The sequence below is a fragment of the Panthera tigris genome, chromosome E2, assembly GCF_018350195.1.
Source record: "Panthera tigris isolate Pti1 chromosome E2, P.tigris_Pti1_mat1.1, whole genome shotgun sequence".
Lineage (NCBI taxonomy): Eukaryota > Metazoa > Chordata > Mammalia > Carnivora > Felidae > Panthera > Panthera tigris.
The window spans coordinates 56952714-56973745 of NC_056674.1; the positions used below are offsets into that span (position 1 = coordinate 56952714).

The 21032-nt window shown below is 57.3% G+C and overlaps 1 protein-coding gene across 1 annotated transcript; it reads right to left on the reverse strand.

Moving 5' to 3' along the window:
* Nucleotides 1–1805: 1805 nt before the first annotated feature.
* KCNG4 (potassium voltage-gated channel modifier subfamily G member 4) lies at nucleotides 1806–14848 on the reverse strand. Its single transcript, XM_042970131.1, has 3 exons — nucleotides 14540–14848; nucleotides 12085–12847; nucleotides 1806–4584 (listed from the first exon to the last, which is right to left on the reverse strand). Exons 2-3 carry the CDS (start codon nucleotides 12832–12834, stop codon nucleotides 3814–3816), a joined length of 1521 nt encoding a protein of 506 aa, XP_042826065.1. The 5' UTR covers nucleotides 12835–12847; nucleotides 14540–14848; the 3' UTR covers nucleotides 1806–3813.
* Between the last annotated feature and the right edge of the window lie 6184 nt (nucleotides 14849–21032).

The following is a 21032-nucleotide window of genomic DNA, read 5'->3' on the forward strand; positions in this document are numbered from 1 at the left end:
ACTGCCAAGCTCCCCAGGGGATCTTATTTTAAGCTGGTCATTGGCCAAGTACAGTGGAAGCCTTTGGAACAGCAAGATTGGCTAATTGTAGCTTGGGGCGCCCAAATTCGTTCCGTTCCCTGCCGCCCTTGGTTTTGTCCCCGAGAGCAAAGGTGACTTATCAAAGTCTCGCCACATTTTTCACATGTTGTTTGGTGCAGGCCACTGCCGAGGCAGAGCTGGGCTGAGTGCAGTCTCAGGCGGGGCCCCTCGGATGACCAGGGAGCCACAGGGCTCTGGGGGACAGCCCTTTGTTTCATTTTTAGCTGACATCACGTTCCTGGAGGGGCCCCTTGGTTAGAGGTCAAATGCCGGGTCGGGCAGGCGCTGGCCGAGGGTCGTGAGGCACAGAGCTGAGGCCATCCCAGTTCTTTCAGCTCAGGCTGTGTGAATTGCCACATTACATCCCCTTCCCGAGGCTTCTCGTCCACACGCCTAAAACGGGCAGGTTCTGAGAATCTGTGCGGCACGCTGCTCCCAGCTGGCAGGGTCGGGGAAGGAGGGAAGGGACCAGAGGCGAAGAGAAAAGTCCAGCTCCAAGCCTCACGGACTAGTTCATCTGCAAGGGGGACACACTGTCCTCGCACAGGTGGCCTGTGCAGGCCTGGCCTTCTGGCACGTTCTATCTGGCCTGCATGATCAGGGTTCCTTTTGGTTTCCTCTGAATGTCTTTGTGCCCAGCCAGCGCTCCCCGGCTCTCCTTCCCTTTCTCCCTCTCCACTCCCATGCCAGCATCTCGCGGTCTGTGAGTTCGAGCCCCGCATCAGGCTCTGTGCTGACAGCTCAGAGCCTGGAGCTGCTTCAGATTCTCTGTCTCCTCTCTCTGCCCCTCCCCCGCTCGCACCTGTCTCTGTCTCTCTCTCAAAAGTAAATAAACGTTAAACAAAATTTTTTTTAAAAAAGGAAGGGCTATATTCATCCAAAATTTTCGTGTCAGAAATCCCACAGAAGGCTGTGGAAACAGTCCAGATTATGGGAGGCTAAAGAGATAGGACGCATAAACGCCTTATCCAGCCGATGCCGGACCCATCCTGGTCGGGGGAGAAGCTATAAAGGATATTATTAGGTCAACTGACAAAATTGGAACAGACAGTAGATTAGATTAAACCATTGCATTGAAGGTAAACGTGCTCATGTTGATAACCGTACTGTGGGTTTGTAAAAAAAATATTCTTACTCTTAGAACAGCTATCGCCCCCTTCTCCCGCAAAGTATTCCGGGTCTCCCTGGCTCTCCAGCTTAAAACGAAGGCAGTGGTTTACCTCGGAGCTTCCTCTCCTATTTTCGGGGGGGAATCATGGATTCCTTTGAGAACCCGAAGAAATCACGGACACTTGGCATTGTGAAATGCACGTACATACACACGCTCTGTTGGTTGTCATCTCCAGAGACTCCCAGTCCCCTCTCGGACGGATGGTTTCCCGACAGGCTTTCCAGGGACTATATTCTAAAGTTCTAGAAGCGAAGGGCCATGCTGTAGCCAACTTACTCTCAAATGGTCCAGAAAAACCTACCATTTGTATATAATAAAAAAATTCCAAATAATAAAGCAAATGGTACCACGTGTTAAAAAAAAAAAAGAAAAAGAGGAATAGGGGCGCCTGGGTGGCTCTGTCGGTCGAGCGTCCGACTTCGGCTCAGGTCAGGATCTCACGGTCCGTGAGTTCGAGCCCCGCGTCAGGCTCTGTGCTGACAGCTCAGAGCCTGGAGCCTGTTTCAGATTCTGTGTTTCCCTCTCTCTCTGCCCCACTCGTGCTCTCTTTCTCTGAAAAATGAACACGAAAAACTAAAAAAAAAAAAAAAAAGAGGTGTTCAGGGATCAGAGGTACACACTTCCTGTTCTTGCAACTTCTTTGTGTTTGATGTTTCCCAAATAAAATGTGAAAACATCAGTTGCCTGGTGACTAGTAATTATACAGTAAGTGATGCTCAGTGCTCCCGGTGAGAGGCTTGGAGCCGGTAGGTACAGCCTAGAGCCAGGCAGGAGGGGGAGGGGGGTGGAGAGGAGGAGCCCAGGTGGCTGGGTAGGAACCGGGAGGGTAGCTGGACATCTCAGCGAATTTCGATTCAAACTTGAACTACTTGATTGTTGCTAAGGGAGCAGCTCTGTGGATAGTCAGGGCCCAGGGCTTGCTTTTTTTGTGTTCTCTCTCTTCTGGTCTCCAACCTGCCCCTCTGTGGCATACATTGTTGCAATGAACTCGGCTTCCCAGAATCCCACACTGTCCAAGCCGGGAGGGACTTTAATCACCGTCTGGTCCCACCTCTCCACGGCATCGGTGAGAAAAGGAAGGCCCAGTGAAATCAGCTGCGTGTCCACTGTGATAGGACAAAGGAAGGGTGACAGCTGGTGCCCGACATACCCCCAAGACCACCTTGCTTACTCTGCTCAGGGTAGCGGGGCAAAGTTACATCCTTGCCACACGCTTAACCTTGAACGTTTTCTGGGAGGGCTTGGGCACTGTTTCAGAAAAGCCTAAGAACTGAAGCTTGATACACTAGAGAGAGTGTCCCGCTGGGACTCCGGAGGGGCAGATCTAAGGAAGTAAACTGGCTGTGTGGCCTTGGGCAGGTGGCTTTCCCTCTCTGAGCCTTGGTCTCTCCATCTTAAAATACGAGAGTTGATTTACTTAACAACTTCGTATCCTTTTACAGGGAGGCATGGGTTCCTTTGAAGAGCTGATAAAATTGTTGGGCCCTTTTGCAAAGCCGTGCACTTTGACATGCATGTTCCGCGTGGGCTGACCGCTCGGGATTCATGGCTCTGGCCCCCGGCACCCCCTGCCCGTATCTGGAGCCGCTGGGTCCTACATCCGCTTCCTCCCTGGGACGCAAAGGGCCTGTGAGTTCATGAACGAACGGATAAATAGACAAACACATTTACATATAAGCTGAGGAACGTACCCTTTGGCAGCTAGGGCCCGGTCTGGGGAGGCGGCAAGGGGCAGATCGGAAGGGTGCCCTCACTTCCGCACCGGAGCTATACCACCCCCCCGTGGTGGCCCGGCTGAGGGTGGGAAGGGGCGGCTTCTGCAGCGCTGGGGGATCCAGCAGCAGGAACGGTTCTCTCAAGGGGCAGTGCAGGTCCTGCAAGAGTGAGGCTCTGTCAAGGCCAAGAACTGGCCACCTGGAGAACGTCCCAGCCAGAGCGCAGCTGGCCCAGGGGGGTTAACGCAGAGGCCGCTTCTGCCTTCTTGGCTGAGAGCTTCCAGAGTTGGGGGGGGGGGGGCGGGGAGGCAGCGGCATTGGGAAAATGGAACATCTTGGGGTAAAGGGGACATACTGAGCCCTGCGGGAGCCCACGATAGGATGCGCCGTGGTGGGGGGATCTGATCAGAAGGGTTCGCAGTGACCGGACCCTCCAGTCCCTGGTGGTAGGGAGGCCCCCGCAAAGCGGGTCTTAGGGGAGGAACGGAGTCCTGCAGGCTCGGTTCTGCGGGCATCTGGAACGCAGCCTGGGGTGTGGAGCACTACAGGGAAGGAAGGAGACTGGGGGATGACTGACTGACCTAACAAAGAGCGGATGTGCTCGGCGAGGGGCGGGGAGAGAGGAGAAAGCAAGGAGCGTCGATAAGGTCGGCCGGACTCGCGGTGGCCAGAGGGGTCCCGCGTCACGACAGGCCAAGCCCGGTGGCCTTGCGCCCCTCCCAGCTGTGGGAGCGCTCCTGGCGCTCCAGAAACGTCCCACCAGCTGGTCTCCACCGTGGCGATCTCTCGCCCGGTCAGCGGAGGGCGATGGGTCGCGGGGCCGCCCCTTCCCTGCAGGGCCTGGAGTTACAGGTATTTAGCGGGCGAGGCGGGGCCCTCCGGGCCCAGGTCGTCGACGTCACTCAGAAGTTCGCGCTCGCTGGCCGTGGCGGCGTTTTGCAGGCGGCGGATGCGCGCCTGGACCTCCTCCTGCTCCCTCTTGAGCTCCAGGTAGGAGTGCGAGAAAGTGTGGAAGATGGACGTGGCGGGGAAGGCCATGATGAGGATCCCGCTCAGGATGCTGCTCAGGGCCACCATCTGACCCGGCACGCTGCGCGGGACCATGTCCCCGTAGCCCACGGTCGTCATGGAGATGATGGCCCACCAGTAGGAGGCGGGGATGCTGGTGAACTCCAGCACCCTCCCGGACTCGTTCTCCGCCACGTAGACCAGGGGGGAGAAGAGCGTGACGGCCACGCAGAGGAAGAGGAGGAGGAGGCCGAACTCGCGGGTGCAGCGGCGCACGGTGAGGCCCAGCGTCTGCAGCCCCAGCGAGTGGCGCGCCAGCCGCATCACGTACAGGACGCGCAGCGCCCGCAGCACGCGGAGCGCCAACCCCACCTTCTCCAGGTACGAGCCCCCGCCGGGCCAGCTGCCGTCCTCCTGGGACTCGCCGGACACGGCCAGCGACACGTAGTACGGGGAGACGGCCAGGATGTCGATGATGTTCAGGGGCCCTTGGAAGAACTGGCACTTGTCCCGGGCCTGGACGAACCGCAGGCAGAACTCCAGGGAAAACCAGGCCACGCACACGGTCTCCACGACGAAAATGTAGTAGCATTTCTGAGAACACTCACCCTGGGGAGGCGACAGAACGCTGCATGAGGGGGTGGGTGGCAGCACTGGGGCGGGGGCGGGGGGGGGGGAGGGCAGGGAGGTGGAAACCATCCTGGGTCGCTAGACGAGCGCTGCCCTCTCACCCCTCTCTCTCTTTGCCGGAGGAATCAACACCTATTTGCCCAGAGCCGTTCTTGCTTGGGGCCTCTTTGTGACAGCGGCCAACCTTCACCTTCACTGACAGAAGCCCCTGTTGTGTACCGTGCCCCACCCTAGTTCTGTCACGTGGGCCACACGGGGATGCCGTGAGCAGGCAGCGCGACCTCATTTTGTGCCCAGGACGTGGTTCCGAGCAGCGAAATGACTTGCTCGAGCCCACAAGCAGAGAGGAGACGCGCTCTCAGCCGCTAGACGCTGTTCGGCGACTGCCCCGCCTGCCACCCCTCATTCTCTCATCCAACAAAAATGCACGGAGGTCTCCCCCCTGTGCCGGGCTCCTAGGCTCTGTGGGTGGCGTGATCGAGAAGCAGATGTCGCTGCTGGGAGCTCAGAGGCTGGCGGGGCAGAGAGGGCTCCCGGGTCCCGGGTTCAGCCCTCTGATGTGTGACTGCAACTATTCACGCAGGGTCTGTCTCCCTCGGGAGATTCCGGCTTGGGGGGGGGGGCTGTCGCATGGTTCGTGCTCCCCACCTCTGGCTCCTGACAGAAAGTTCCACGAGCCCCTGTGCCACTCAAAGTATGGTCCTTGAACCAAAAGCATCAGCCTCCCCGGAGAGCTGGGAAGAAACCCAGAATCTCGGGCCCCACCCCATCCCTCAAGGAATTGGACTTTACACCTCAACAAGACTTGCAAGTCTCACCTGGTGGCTTGCAAAATCCTGATGTCTGGGCCAGGACCCCAGAAATTCTTTTTTTCTAATTTTTAAAAAATGTTTCTTCATTTTTGAGAGAGAGAGAGAGAGCACGAGCTGGGGAGGAGCAGAGAGAGAGGGAGACACAGAATCCGAAGCAGGCTCCAGGCTCCGAGCCGTCAGCACAGAGCCCGACGCGGCTCGAACCCATGAGCCGTGAGATCGTGACCTGAGCCGAAGTCACTCAGCCGACTGAGCCACCGAGGCACCGCTAGAAATTCTAATGTAGTTGATCTAGGTTGGAGCCTGAGCAGAACTTTCCAGAAGTCCCATGGATGATTCTAATGAAGAGCCAGAGTTGAGAACCTGACTTCAAGTATTCACACACACACACACACACACACACACACACATGATGGATGAAGGAACGAATGAGTGACCACAGCCAGTTGCCTGAGTGAAAAGCATGATGTTGACAACTGTAGTTTTCTTTGGATTAAAAAGCTCTCAAGTGGAAAAAGAAATTATTTCTAGGGCCTGGAATACTGAATGGAAATGAAATGCTTTTTATGTCTGGCCGCTAGAGGAAGAGAAACGGGTGCTCTGTCCCCATCTCGACTTGCCTGTCCGGGCCCGGGCAGCTTTCTCCCTGGACTTCTGTCTAGTCCTACTGAAGGGGTGGAGGCGGGAGGCGGGGAGGGGGCTGCTGAGGGCACGGAGCCCAGAGCGTCTGTGGCTCCACTTCGGCTGCGAACCCGTTGTCCCCCCTGCGCCGCCTGGGGTTTGCTTCACAATCCTGGGAGTGCTCACGAGTTTTGGACCCTGACTCCCCAGGAGCTGCAGACTCGCTGTGTGACCTTGCAGCGGTCACTGCCCCTCTCTGTGCTTCAGTTTTCAAGAAGGAGCTCCGAACAGCAGCCGTATTTCTCAAAGCCGATTCGGCACACCCTGCATTGGAATCCCTCCAGAGGGCTTGTCGCAAATGCAGATTCTTGGGCTCTGGTCACAGAATCAAGCCCTGGGGTGCGGCCCAGGAATCTGCACCTTGGCAAGCCCTCCAGGGGACCCAGGGGTACCTGGAAGTGTTTCAGACTCTGGGCCGGATTGTCTCCACGAGGCTGCTTTTGTCGCTGACCTTCTGGGCGTTTTGCCCTTGGTGCAGGGACTTCTGAAGGTAGCCTGGGAATAACCCTTCCAGACCGGGGACCCAACAGCTCAAGAAAGTGACTCCGGAGAGGTGGAGAAGCCTCTGTGGGCCCTCCCTCCGCCTCCGTGCTGGCGTTTGGCTATTCAAGGCACGCACCCCCCACCTCCCTGCGGCCACCTCCCTGCACTGCAGCAAGCTGTCCTCAACTCTGCCTTGCACGGCTGCTCTGCCCAAACCCTGAAACCACCCTCCCCACACTGGGCCTCCAAGAAATGCCCCCCTCGCGGCGGGGATTTATGGGGCCTGAGCTGAGCAAGTAATTCCCAGGCCAGCCACGTTTGGAGAAAAATAGGAAGGAAATGAAAAAGTTACCTCTTCTCTCTCTCGGAGGAAGCTTCTGGTTGTATTTTGCAGGTAGGGTGAACAACGAATCCTGGTTTGCCCAGAACTTTGCTGATTTGAGCACAGAAAGTCCCAGGTCACCGGACCGCCCCCCCCCCCCCCGCTGGCCGCCGCCGAGTCCCGCGCAAACCAGGACGGCTGGTCACCCTCCTGGAGGGCCTCGTCTCTCGTTTTGGTTCCTCCACGAGGTGAAGAGGGTGAATCAGGCCTAATGGAGACCAGAGGGTGAGCCAGGCCACGCCGCGGGCGTTCACGCTCAGGATGTGGGGCCACGAAAGCCTGACGCAGAAGAACACGCCCTCAGCGTTTCCGTCTATGTGACATTCGAGGTGGTGGACAGAATCTCCGAAAGAGCGGCCACCCCTGGGTGGGGTGGGGACCAGCTGTGGAGGGACACGGGACAGCTCCCTGGGGAGATGGGCGCTGTGCTCGGGGAAGCGGGGTGTGGGTCACACGGGTGTGCACTGGCCGTTCCTTGCACAGCCAAGGCCCGTCTCAGCGTATGCCCATTGGGCCTATAAGACTGCAGAGTAAAACCAAGACGAACGCCAGCGAGAATCAGCGATCGGGGTGGGCAGGGAGGGGAGAGAGAAGACTGATTCATCGTGGAAACGGAGTCATGGGTACGTGGGGGCTCAGCCTTATTCCACTTGCTTTGTAAACGCCTGGCATTTTCCACCGCGAAAAGGCGAAGCACAGATCAGGGTCAGACATCAAAACCACAGTCGGATGGCAGTCTACACTCCGTGGGGAGGCGAGGGTTATAAAGACAGGACACAGCAAGGGCTGCCGAGGCTGTGAAGATGTCACAGGCTCTAGCGTTCCGGCGCAGCTGCTTGGAAAACGGGGGGGTGGTCCCTCCAAAATTAAACACACGTTTGCTACCCGAGCTGCAATCCTGCTCGTGGGCAGATATCAGAAGGCACCGGTATCTACCCAGCATGCAAGCACCGGAAAATAACTGCGTTATTCTGCAGCCCAGAGTGGAAACAGCATAAATGCCCGTCGGCTGACGGACGGATCCACAAAACGTGCTCTCTCCGCACGACGGACTATCACTCAGCCCCGAAAAGGAACGAAGTGCTGACAGCCTGGGTGAACCTTCACGGCCTCACGCGCCGTGAGAGAAGCCGCACCCAAAAGGCCAGGCGCCGCAGGGCTCCACTTCTGTGAAACGTCCAGAGAAGGCAAACGCAGGGAGACAGAAGGACATTCGTGGTCGCCAGGGGCTGGGAGGGCGGGGGAGACTTGGGGAGCCGCCGGAAGCAGGGACGGGGTTTCTTTGCAGGAGGATCCACATGCTCTGGGACAGTGACCGTTGCACAGCCGCTGATGGGTGCACTTTAAAAGGGTGCATCTTGGGATGTGGACTATAATGGCTTCATAAAAAAGGAGACAGGACCCGAACAGCTCCAGGCTCCAGCCGGAGCTGGTCGGGTCCTCTGGGCGAGCCACTGAGGGGTCCCACAACTTTGCCGCAAACCCTCTCCCCCAGCTTGGAAGCGGGGGTTCTGTAAAGAGCTCTGGGGTCAGAGGACGGCCAGGGCCTCCCGAGGGCAAGGCCACTGTCCCTGGGGGCCCATAAAGACAGGCTGCCCCCGCACATGCTGCAGGTGCAGGGACGGCCAGTTCCAGAAATTCCATCCGGGAGGGACCTGGGGCCCAGGGCTTGACCTCGGAGCTTTCCTCACACCCCGGGGCCTCGGGAATATGGCCCGAATTGGCCACCTCCTGCCTCCTGGTAGCTCGGTGCTGGCCCGCATCCACACAGCAGCTCGGGCCTTCTCCTCCCTTCTGCCTGTGAATTCCTCCACTTGTGCCCTGGCCTTGGCCTTGGGTCCAGGGCTGTTTCCTCGCCCTGCTGACTCATTCTTCTTCCCGGCCTCTGCGCTTCCCCTGGGAGCCAGTTCGGTCTCTGCCCTCTCTCTCCTCCGTGATGCCCCTTCCTGACCCTCTCTCTCCTCCCCCATCCCAGCCGCCTTGCTCCCCAGCCCTGGGACACAGGGGCTCCGGAAGCGGGGGCCCAGGGGGGCAGATGGGGGCCAGGGGCATGGAGACAGGCGAGCGTGACGAAACAGGAAAAATCAGCCGCAGTGAGTCAGGAAAAGTGGGTCCTGCCCCGGAAACAGGGAATGCTTCTTGCCGGCCCGGATACAGGGAGAGGAGGCTGGGCGGGGAGGGGAATGAACCCCAAACCCAAGAAGCTAGGGTAAGAAGAACCCCCCGGGGCAACCACCGAATGTCACTGAACACAGAGCAGCTGCTGAGAGCGAGGTGCCGTTTACGGAGCAGAGGCAGGATTCAAGAGCGGGGCAGGGGACGACTGGCCGCTGCGGACCCGTGGAGGCTGGAGGGGTGTGTCAGCAAACGAGAAGCATGAGACACAAGCTGCTGCGCGGACGGACCCTGAGGACACCACGCTGAGTGACAGGCCGGTCCCAAAAGGCCACGTGTGCGTGACTCCACGTGCACGGAAATGTGCGGAGAGGGGGGAGTCCGTGGAGGCGGAAAGCGGAGGGGGGGGGGCTGGGGGGGGGGCTGGGGAGGGAGCGGTGGAAAAGTGCTGGAGCTTCATAGACGCGGGGCCCACACAAGACCGTAATCGCACCAAGAAGGTAAATTTGCGTTCCTGCCTCCAGCACCTAGAAGAACGCAGCGTGTGGGCCCTCGGTAGCTTGTGGAAGGAATGGAAGGTCGGTTGCTGGGATCTCCTGTCAAGTGTCTCCTCAGACCAACACCCACCAAGCGCTTCTCAGGCACCAGCACCATTCCCACTGCTTTAGGGACTCGGCTCAGCCCTTCTTGTCTACCCTGCCTCCCCCCCCCCCCCCGCACTTCCCACTCCCGCTTCCGTTTTAATTTGCGACCTCCAGTGCAGACCCCTCTCCCCAACTGCCAAGTTGACTCTAAGAGATTTTGCTGGAAGAAGGTAGAAGATAAAGCAAAAGGAAAGCTGCACCCCTCCCCCCTCTCACCGCCCGCCTCCCAGCCCTGCACCGAGCCTGATGGAGGAGGTCTGTGGGTCCCAGTCCTGGCACTCCTATCCACTCATGTGGTGTCAATTCATCTGAGCAGATGTTGTCCCCCAGGACAGCATGGCCCCCAGAAGCAGCTGGCCAGCTAACCGTCCCCGTCCCCCGAGGGTAAATACAAAATACCCAGGCAGTGGTGAAAAGAACATTGTCTCCTTATGTAAATGTAAGGACTCGGCCTCGAAAAAACAAAGACAGCCTCCCCAGCCTCCTCGAGCTCCAAATTACTATCTTAACACAGAAACAGGGGCGCCTGGGTGGCTCAGTCAGTTAAGCCTCTGACTTCAGCTCAGGTCACGATCTCGTGGCTTGTGAGCTCGAGCCCCGCGTTGGGCTCTGTGCTGACAGCTCGGAACCTGGAGCCTGCTTCAGATTCTGTCTCCCTCTCTCTCTCAAAAATAAACAAACATTTAAAAAATAAAAGAAACAAAAAAACACCCTTTTTTTGAGGGCAGCAAGCCCTCTTGCCCCAAGAGCAGAACCAGCAGCCTGGCTCCTGGGCCCAGATGGGCGGTGGGAGGGGGCTGCTGGTCCTGCGGGCCTCCCAGCGACCTCTGATTTGATCTCCTGAGTCCCCAACCAACCAAGCCTGGGTTCACACCCTGGGTCATTTTCAAAGCGTTAGGCTTTGAAAAGACCTCGTCCCTCTGCGGGGGGTCTAAATCCTGGCTTCCGGGAAATCCCTGAGGAACAAGTTTATGGAAATCTAGGGGTCCTTTCTCAGCAGCTGGGATCAAGAGTACCCTTGTGAGGACGGGGGACGGAGGCCACTTTTTTTGTCCTAACTTTGTACTGCAGTGTCTACGTGTAAATATTTCTGTGAACAAGCAGGCTCTAAAATCACATCATTTGGTGCTAACAAATAAAACAATGTCTCTGTTTGGAGCTGTAGTCCTCCTCCCCCCCCCCCACCCCTCCCTCCAGGGGGAGAAAAAAGCTATTTGAAAGTCAAAACGTTTTGGTTGGTTTGCTTTAGGGCAAAACATTTATCGGTTGCACAAGATACATTTTATTCAGCAAATATTTGAGAGCCTACTCTGTGTGAGGCAGGGGCTGGTTCTCCATCTAAGTCCTTTCTTTCTGGAAAGTTCTCTGATCCTACCAGATTGCCCTGGGCTATATCTTTAAGAGAAGTTTTGTACACGGACAACGGTTGTGGATACACAGGGTACATTATCTTATACGTGTGTTCTATTTATCAGTTCCCTGTCTACCATAATGCAAGTTCCATAACTAGGGTAATGGGGAGCCATGGAGGAATGTAAGAGCAGAACAGGAACAACATTTTAAATTAGGAAAACAATCCAGTTCTCAGTTTGAAGCTCTCCAGTAAACTTTCCAACAAAATATCGAGTTCGTATCTCATTTCTCAGACTACCTGGCCCCTGGCAAGGAAGGAGGGGGGGCAGAGTCACTTAGAAGTTTACTCAGCTCGGAGTTCCCCATCCAGGGAGCCTGACTGGGAGGCTCAGGGGCCAAGTAACAAGCAGGAAAACTGAGGGCCTTTGCTCTGGAACTCCAAGAAAGCTAAACGCCCCGTGCCTCACTTTCTCCACCTGAATGTGGAGCCGGGATGCCCCCGAGGACACTGGTTCCAGAAGGCAGGGATTTTTGGCCAGGGACAGCTCGTGGCACAGAGTAGCTGCTCAGTAAACACATGACCCGTGCACGGAGCGTGTGAACCCTCACAGCGACGCGACTCGCTTTACGGGAGGGGGAAGCTGAGGTTCAGAGAGGGGAACCAATGTGCCTGCGGTCACGGAGCGGGGAGAGGCAAGCTGGGCCCGCCCGACCCACACGAAGCCCAGGGGTGGCTTTGTCAACAGAGGCCACCAAGAGGCAGAGCCACCTCGTGACTTTTGCCGGCCTTAGGCTCTTCATGCGCCTTGTCCTCCAAAACAAAGCAAAACCAAAAACATCCCCAAATGTTCCCCCCAAACGTTCCCAATGGCATTGATCTAACCGGGCACACAGCCCCGCGCTGGGCAATAATCTCTCTCTGCTGTTTTAAAAAGATAGGGAGCCCGGTCCACCGGCCCTAAGCCTCTCGGGCCTGGAGCCTGGGGGGCCGGGGGCGGGGAGCACTCACCTTGTCCTCCTCGGCCCTCACGTCGGGCATGGTGCTGACGCACAGGCTGACCGCCGTGGTGGCCACGAAGAGGATGGACAGACAGGCGAAGACCTTGCCGGGGAGCCCCGAGCGCGGGTTTTCCACCGTCTCCCGCAGCCAGTTCATGAAGACCCCCCAGCGCGACGGGTCCCCGGGGGGGCGCCGCGCCTCGCGCCGCAGGTGCAGCGCCTCCTGCTGGCGGAGCTCGCGCAGCTGCTCCAGCTTCCGGAGCAGCTCCAGGAGGCAGCACGGCCGCAGGTGGGCCTCCTCGATCCCCCAGTAGGCCAGCTCCTCCCGGAAGGACAGCACGCACGTCTCCCGCAGCAGGGCCAGCCTGCCGGCCGCCAGGAAGCTCACGATCATGCCGAAAGCGCTGGGGCTGCGGTCGAAGAAGAACTCCCGGGTGGCTTCGTCGTAGTCGTCGCAGAGCTGCGCGATCTCCTCGTGGCTCCGGCAGAACTTGAGTTTGCTCAGGCGGCTCAGCGGAAACTCGTCCAGCGTGCTCCAGGGGAGCACGTACCGCCGGCCCCCGACGTTGACCAGGATCTCCTTCTCCAGGTCCGCCGCGGGGGAGGCGTCCAGCGCGCCCACCTTGCGGGCCCTGCGGTAGTAAAGGCCCTTAAGGGAGCGCGGCTGCATGGAGCCGGGCAGCGGCTGACCCAGGGGGCTGCAGGAGCCCCGGTGGCGGTGTCCAGGAGGCAGGCCCCTGGCCCTGAAGGGCATGGACATTGCTGGAGACGTCCTGCACCGGGTGGGGTGGGGGGGGGAAGGGGGAAGGTAAGACAAGAGGGAGACATCAACCTCAGGGCGGGGTCCTCGACCGCCCGGATGCAGCTTCACCACTGCATCTGCATGGTTCATTTTTCAAATTCTCCAACAGGGACTTACTGAGCACCTCCTCTGTGCCTGGGAACTATCAGTGACCCAAGGAGATGATGACATCCCTTCCCAGGTCAGAGCTGTGCCCCTTCCAGGCTCTGTGGTCTTGGGCACGTGGCTTCACCTCTCCCATCTACCTCCACCCATGCCAGGCACAAGACTTGTACCAATCTTAGGAGGCACAGCTGGTAAAACAGAGCTTCAGAGTGTAAGGGTGTGTCAAGTTCACTGCCAGGTTCTGGTCCCTTACGGACTGCCACAGCAGGTGGATTGCTCAGCCTCTCTGAGCCCTTTGCTTCGTCTGGACAGCTGGGGTAGTTTGAGTACCCCCACCTCACTGGGCACGGGGAGGGTTGCGTGCAGTGATGTCCAGGAAGTGTTTATTCAGAACGCTTCTAGGCGCTTCTGAGGTGCCAGGCACCAATCGACACACTTCCTCTATAGTAACGCATCTCAACAATTCCACAAGGTAAACAATTCCCCATTTTACAGATGAGCAAACGGAGGCCCAGAAAGGTTCAGTAACACAGAATGTGACTGTGCTTAAGCCCAGCGTCTGACTCTCAGGAGCCGCGCCGCAATGGCCTCGTTTGCCTCTTCCTTTGGAGGACTTTTGCCATCAACGACAGCCCCCCTCCGTGTTCCCCGGGGTGCTTGCCTCGGCCACCCTTGCTGTGTGACCTTGAGCCACCCTTGCTGTGTGACCTTGAGCCGGTACTCCCCCTCTCTGTTCTCTGCAAAGCGAAGGGACGTCTAACGCGCGCTCCATCTCAGACCTATTCGAAGCGCTTGGCTTAGAAGGAGGGCTTGAGATGTAACCGTGCATTTAAAAAACCGTCTCTGCCACCTCTCCCGGCCTCAGCGCCCTGCCACCGTTCCCCACGCTCCCGCTTCTAGCCAGAGCAGTTTCCAGAGCTTCTACAACCTTACGTTCCAAAACGCACTCCAATCAAGACAAAAACCCGGCGGCTGAATGGAAACAAAAGTTGCTCTCGATTTCAGCGCCAGCTGGATTCGGGCAGGCAGCGAAGAGTTGAATCACAGCCTGTGCGTTTCACACTTGCTCACCACCCCGCGTTCTGTTACTCTGTATGCATTACTTCCTTTACGGCGTATGGCCAGAGGAAGGCGAGCAGCCTGCAGAGAGAACTATTTGGAAATCCGGGGAGTCCTTCCCAAGTGCTCTCCGTTTCCCAGTGCAAAACCCCAGACCCAGAGAGCCGAAGTGACTCATCCAAGGTCACAGAGCGAATCCAAGTCCAACCCAGGACTCTGTCTCCCAGCCTGGTGGGGGGGGGGGGAGGCTCTTTCTAGACGACCCCCTCCCCCCCCAAAAAAAATCCTGCCCTGTCTGCATTCACTGCACAGACCCAATTTTGCAATCCACTCCCCCACCCCCCGCCCCAGCCGGCACACACAGCTCTTGTCCCGGGCAGGGAAAGGTATTCGTTCAAAACAGCAGCGCTTTGGCCCAGAATGTCACACGTCCTGCGAGCCACCCCCCACCCCCACCCCTGCAGCAAACACTAACTTCTTCCCCCAAAGTTGAACTCACCTTCCTGTCTCTGGGAGCCCTTTTCCCGCTCTCTCTCTACCTGGCAAGGGGAGCCCGTGTCCCGATGGCCAGGGAAGAGCCAGGTTTGTGGTGGAGATGAAGCAGAAAAGAAAAATCCCACGCACGGCAGTCTCTGGCAGAGTTAGTTTCCAACCTCTCTTCCCTTGCCTCCTCCCAGAAGCAGAGGGACATTCATTCTGCACCTCTCTCTCCCGCAGCTGCAGAACGGCCCTGGGGCAGTGGGCTGGGGTTTCTAGAAGGACCCAGAAGCCCCTTCCCCGGTGAGAGGTGAGAGTCCTAGGGGCTCTTGCTGGGAGCCAGCCAGCTGTCCTGCTTCAACGGCAGGCTCTGCCCTCGGAGCCCCACGGGGACAGCCAGTGTGGTCCTGCAAGAGGCGCGGGGGCGGGGGCGGGGGGGGGGACGGGAATGGCTTAGAAATAATCTCTCCATCACCAGGCTGCCGGAAGACACAGCAGCAACCACGGCTCTGCCAACTGCCTGGGAGGCGAGGAGAGCTGTCCTGCCCTCCCCTCCCAGGAGGGACAGAACCCGAAAGGAGCAGAGGGCAACTTGGGGCCTGGACATCTGCAGCTACCTGCCCCCGCAGCCTGGAGGCTCCTGGGGGTGGGGGTGGGGGCGCTGATGAGGGGGAGGCGCGCAGATAAAGGCTGCAGGAGGAACCTACTGGTAAATCACGGGTCCGGGGACAGGTGGGGGCAGAGAAGCCCAGCGTCTGAGCACCCGGTGGAAGCTGGCTGCGTGCTGGGCTAGTGTGGAGTCACATGCACCTGGGTCCCCAGCTCCCATGTGGATGGCTGGCTGGCCTCGGGCAGGGGACTCAGCCCCTCCGAACCTCGCGTTCCTTGTTTGTAAGATGTATGGGGGTGTGGGGGTTCAGAGAGGTCACACCCCACAGCAGAGGCTCCCAGTGCGGTTTGGCTCCCCGGGGGTAAAGAGGAAGAGGAACAAGGGCCAGGCCAGGCGTCCTAGCCTCGGCTCTGCGCTCCCTCGCTGTGTGTCCTCGGTCGGTCTCTTCACCTCTCTGGGCCTCCGTGTTCTCCCTGGTCAGATGAGGGCAGTCAAAGCCGTGATGGCTCGGACTGCCCAGCCGTCTTCTCCTGTAGGTGCTCAGTGTCCCCTGGCTCTTCTTAATTTTCTTAAGAGGTTCTCAGCCCCAGGCTCTTGGCTTCCAAAGGGGAGTTACTCTCAGTTCCGTTTTGCAGACAAGGCCCGGAGGTGCGGGCAAGAGGTTTGCTCAAGGTCACCTTGCTGGTTGGAATCTGCACGTGGCAGAGACTTTGAGGTCTGATCAAGGGTTCTGGAGGGGGGAGGGTCTGAGCGCGGGCCTTTCATGGCTGCCCGGTGGGGGGTGGCAGCAGCCTCGGGCCTCAGCGTGCTCTCCGTGGCCTTGGCCGTGGGGGTAATGGGGGTAAGTCCCGTCAGGAGCAGAGGAGCCAGAGGGACAGAGGTGGTCTAGGGTCGTGGCTTTTAGATCGCACTGTGTGAAACCCGAGCGTTCTGTAGACGCGATCACGGGGCCTGGAACGAGGGTGGCAAAGGGTAGGACGCAGGGCTGGGACTCCCTGCCTCAATGTGACAGCTCCACTGTCAGTATGTAAGTGGGACTCCCAACACGCCAGGGCCCCAGGGGCCCATCTTCACACTCAGCCCACTGGAGGAGACCCCAGGGCCCCTGTTAGGGATGGGCACGCTCCCCCCTCTCCCCCTGACTCCCCAGTTCTCAGACCCCAGGGCCGCCCCAACACCTCTCATAAACCAGACCCCGAAAGGATCTTTCCAGCTCGTGCTGGTTTTCCCCCTTCTCTCTCTGTCTCCCCACGTCCCCTGACTCTATTATTGATCTCACCCTACCCTCCGGCCACTTGCCCCCCAAGCTTCCTCCACCCGCCTCTGGTCCCCTTTGTGTCCGGAGTGCTGGGTTCAAATCAGGGATTTAACGCTTCCCTGCTGGGTGACCTTGAGCAAGTTTCTTAACCTCTCTGCGCTGGCTTCGGTTCCCTCACCTGTGAAATGAAAATGAAAACGCCTCCCTATTGCTTGGTTGTGAGCCCTGCACGAGTGAGTTCTCACTGATCGGGCGCTTACAAGAGTCCCTGGCATGAAGGAAGTCCGTTCAAGTGCTTGCCGCGATTACAAGTATTACCTCAACGACTTCTGTCCAACTCACAAGAGGAGATTTTTGTTTGAGGACAAGAGTTCCGATAAAATTTTAACTGCCGTTGGAAAGGAGTTTTAAAGGAAAAGCAGAAAGGGAACGATCTAGTCCGAACCCCTGATAAGTCGTAGAGGGGGCAAGGGGAGGACTGTCTGAGCTCTCGCGGGCCCGTCAGTGGCAGAGCCGGGCTCAGTTAGGACTCACACTCCAGTGCTCTTCCCACAGCCCCAGTGTGTTCGTTCTCTCAGCACTGCTACTCTGCCCAGGCTAGAGGACTTTGACTTTAGCCTGGTGCCCAGGCCCACCAGCCCCTGCCTCAGGGCATTTGCACGTGGCTCGGTAAAGTTCCGGTCACCTTTTAACTTAACACCACTGCCTTCCTGCCCCTCCGTTCCTCTCTGTTGTGTCCACTCAACCCCTGCTAACCAGGGAAGGTAGCCTGGCCCCAGCCTCTCCAGCAGCCTGCAGGTCTCGGATGCAGGACTGCCTACGGTAGCCTGTCCTCTCTCGTCTGAAGGACTGTGGCCTGCTGGGCATAAGCGATGGGCCGCCGTGACCGTGGATGAGTGAGTCCCCCCAGGGCCTCTGTAACCAAACAGACAAGCACCGTGGCCTAAAACAACACAAACGTATTATCTTGCGGTTCTGGAGGCTGGGAGTCCAAAACGGGTCTTAAGGGGGGGCTAGAAACAACGTGCCGTCAGGCCCGCCTTCCTGCTGGGGGTGATCGGGGAGAAGATTTAAAAAAACGTGTCTTAAATTAAATTAACAGGCATCTTGGTACCAGGGGGGAGGAGAAGCCAGCCTGGAAGAGATCATATTTCAGCCCCGGGGACAAGGCGTTACGGACGTGAATAAGGCAGTGGCTGTGGGGCTGGTGGAGTAGCCGGAAGGCACAGGAGGACCCATATGGAAGGTGCTGGGCGAACAGCAGCTGGGGGACCCTGTTTCAGCCGCAGCCACACCCCACCAGGGAGATCTGGTTAGCAGCCAAGGCCATGGACCCCGCTGGAGTGACCTGATCACCATCTCTGGGCCACTGGAGCCATTCAGCATGACCTCATCGGGGAAATCGAGGCAGCTCCGGATTTCGATCATGGACTCTCATTCACACGAGCACGCGCAGATCTTTGGCGGCCAAGACTCCCAAAGGCAAGGTGGCTCGGGGAGCAGGTGGACGTCACAAGGGAGGCCGGCTGGGCGCTGTGGGCGGCCCCCCCCCCCCCCCGCCCGACTCACAAAGGTGAAATGTAGGTCCAGCGTTGAGTATCTTTACATTTTTGAAAGAAGAGCCGCATCCTGACTTTGGTGCTAAATCCCTCAAATTCTAAATGTTGCCAACTAACTCGGAAACGTATGAAGCACCACGGAGCAAAGCCCGTGCCTGTCTGATGATCCAACAATTCCGATCCTAGGGATACCCCGAGGGCAGCGTAAATGCTCGCTCACCGAAGGGCACGGCGGGTGGGAAGGCTGGTCACAGCGCTGTTTCAGCGGGCCCGGGATCCATGAGAAAGCACAGCGCGTGTTCGCACAAGAGAATACCAGACCGCGACGGGAACGCACACACAGGACCATTGGCAGCCACTCGAAGAACCTCGGTCGTTATGTGGAGTGAAGGCCACAGAAACAGCCGACACAGCATGGCTCCATCGGTAGAAAATTTAAAACCGGGGGGGGGGGGGGGTCCTGGGCAGCTCCGCGGGTGGGGCGTCCGACTCTTTTTTTTTTTTTTAACGTTTATTTATTTTTGAGACAGAGAGAGACAGAGCATGAACGGGGGAGGGTCAGAGAGAGAGAAAGAGACACAGAATCTGAAACAGGCTCCAGGCTCTGAGCGGTCAGCACAGAGCCCGACGCGGGGCTCAAACTCACGGACCGCGAGATCGTGACCTGAGCCGAAGTTGGACGCTTAACCAACTGAGCCACCCAGGCGCCCCGTGTCTGACTCTTGATTTCAGCTCAGGTCATGATCTCACGGTTTCGTGAGTTTGAGCCCCGCGTCGGGCTCTATGCTGACGGCTCGGAGCCTGGAGCCCGCTTCGGATTCTGTGCCTCCCTCTGTCTCTCTACCCCTCCCTCGCTCGGACCCTGTCTCTCTCTCTCTCTCTGTCTCAAAAATAAAAAAACGTTTTTTTTTTTTAACGTTTATTTTTATTTTTGAGACAGAGAGAGACAGAGCATGAACAGGGGAGGGGCAGAGAGAGAGGGAGACACAGAATGTGAAACAGGCTCCAGGCTCTGAGCCGTCAGCACAGAGCCCGACGCGGGGCTCAAACTCACGGACCGTGAGATCATGACCTGAGCCGAAGTCGGACGCTTAACCGACCGAGCCACCCAGGCGCCCCAATAAACGTTTTTTACAAATAAAAAAAGTAAATAAAAATGGGCAGAACTAATCAAAGCCAGCACAATTACCTCTGGGGGCGTGTAGTGGGTCCCGAGGGCTGGTCATGTCGCTCGATCTGTGTCTCTCGGCCGGGGGGGGGGGGGGGGCGCTGATTCCACATTGTGTCGAATCTGGGCAAGAGACGTGTGCAGCTTAGTATGTGTGTTGTGTTCAGATTGAAAAAGCTGTTTCGAGCAACCACCGCCGAAGGCCCCAGGAAGACATACAGAGGGGCTGGGTTCCGGCCCGGGGGGCCCTGTTATGAGCTGGTTGTCACCGGGAACAGCTTTGAAGGGGCTCCAGCCCCGGAACCTCTGTTTTTGGTCAGTCACCTCTAAAGTCTGCAGTTACGCCCAGTTCTGTGTCTTTACCTGGACGATCCTGCCCTCCCTCCCTCCCTCCCTCCCTCCTGGAGTCCTAGGGTCCTGAGGATCCGGAAAAGTCAGTGGTGAAGGTCTGCCCTACCGCCTTCCACCTCCCTCTGCCCTTTCTGGTGCACAGAAGTTGTGGACTGTCACCACAAAGGGACATACACGCCAGGCAGCTGAGCTCTCCCAGCTGAGTCCTTTCTGTTGCAGGGACGGGTGCCTCGCTGGAGTCGAAACGTTATTATATTCTGATTTCAGGATTACAGAGCGGAACGCGTGCCGGGGTCTCAGCCCCCCACCCCTGCCAAGGGGCTTGTACCTTTCGGCTAGGACATTTTTCTTTTTCTTTTTTAAAAAAAAAATTTTTTTTAACGTTTATTTATTTTTGAGACAGAGAGAGACAGAGCATGAACGGGGGAGGGTCAGCGAGAGAGGGAGACACAGAATCCGAAGTAGGCTCCAGGCTCTGAGCCATCAGCACAGAGCCCGACGCGGGGCTCGAACTCACAGACCACGAAATCGTGACCTGAGCCGAAGTCAGCTGCTTAACCGACTGAGCCACCCAGGTGCCCCGGACATTTTTCAAACAAGTGGAAAAATTGCAAGCCTCGGCTCATAATTACTAGCATTTTGTCATGAATATATTTGAATATATATATATATATATATATATATATATATATACACTTTATATATGAATGTAGTTTTTTCCAAAGCACTTCAAAATAAACTAGACACCATGATATTTCCTCCTGAATTCTTCAGCATAGACATCCAGAAACACAAGGATAATTTTCTGTGTAATCACAAAACCATTATCACACCAAATGTGATTAAAAATAAAGAACGATTCCCAACTATCATTTGATTCCCCATTCATCTGATACCCATGTCTCCAGAATGCCTTTTTATAGTATTGTAGCTCTCCAAAGACCAAGATCCAATGAAGGGTCACATATGACATTTGCCGATTGCGTTCTGTTACTTTTTTTTATATAGATTAAAAAAAATTTTTTTTTTGACATTTATTCATTTTTTTTGAGAGACAGAACAGAGCGTGAGCAGGGGAGGGGCAGAGAGAGAGGGAGGCGGAATCCGAAGCAGGCTCCAGGCTCTGAGCTGTCAGCACAGAGCCTGATGCGGGGCTTGAACTCATTGACCGCGAGATCATGACCCGAGCCGAGGTGGGTGCTCAACCGACCGAGCCACCCAGGAGCCCCGTGTTCCATTACTTTTTAATCTCCAACAGTCCTCTGTCCCCACCCAGAACCTCCTCCCCCACCTCCCACCCCTACCCCCATGACACAGGCTTTGGAAAGAGATCAGATCAGGTTGTCTGATTTGTCGACTGTTCCTCCTTCCAGATTGATCCCCTTGTTCCCAAGCGGCCCCCTCTCCCCTCTATTTCTGGAAGTTGGGTCTAACGCATTGATCACACTCAGGTTACACATAGTTTTGGTAAGAACGCTTCATCGGGGGCTCACTGGGAGCTCCTTACGCTTGGCTGTCCTCCCTGGCTGATGCCAGGACGTATGGCCGGGTTAAGGTGGTCACCGCAGA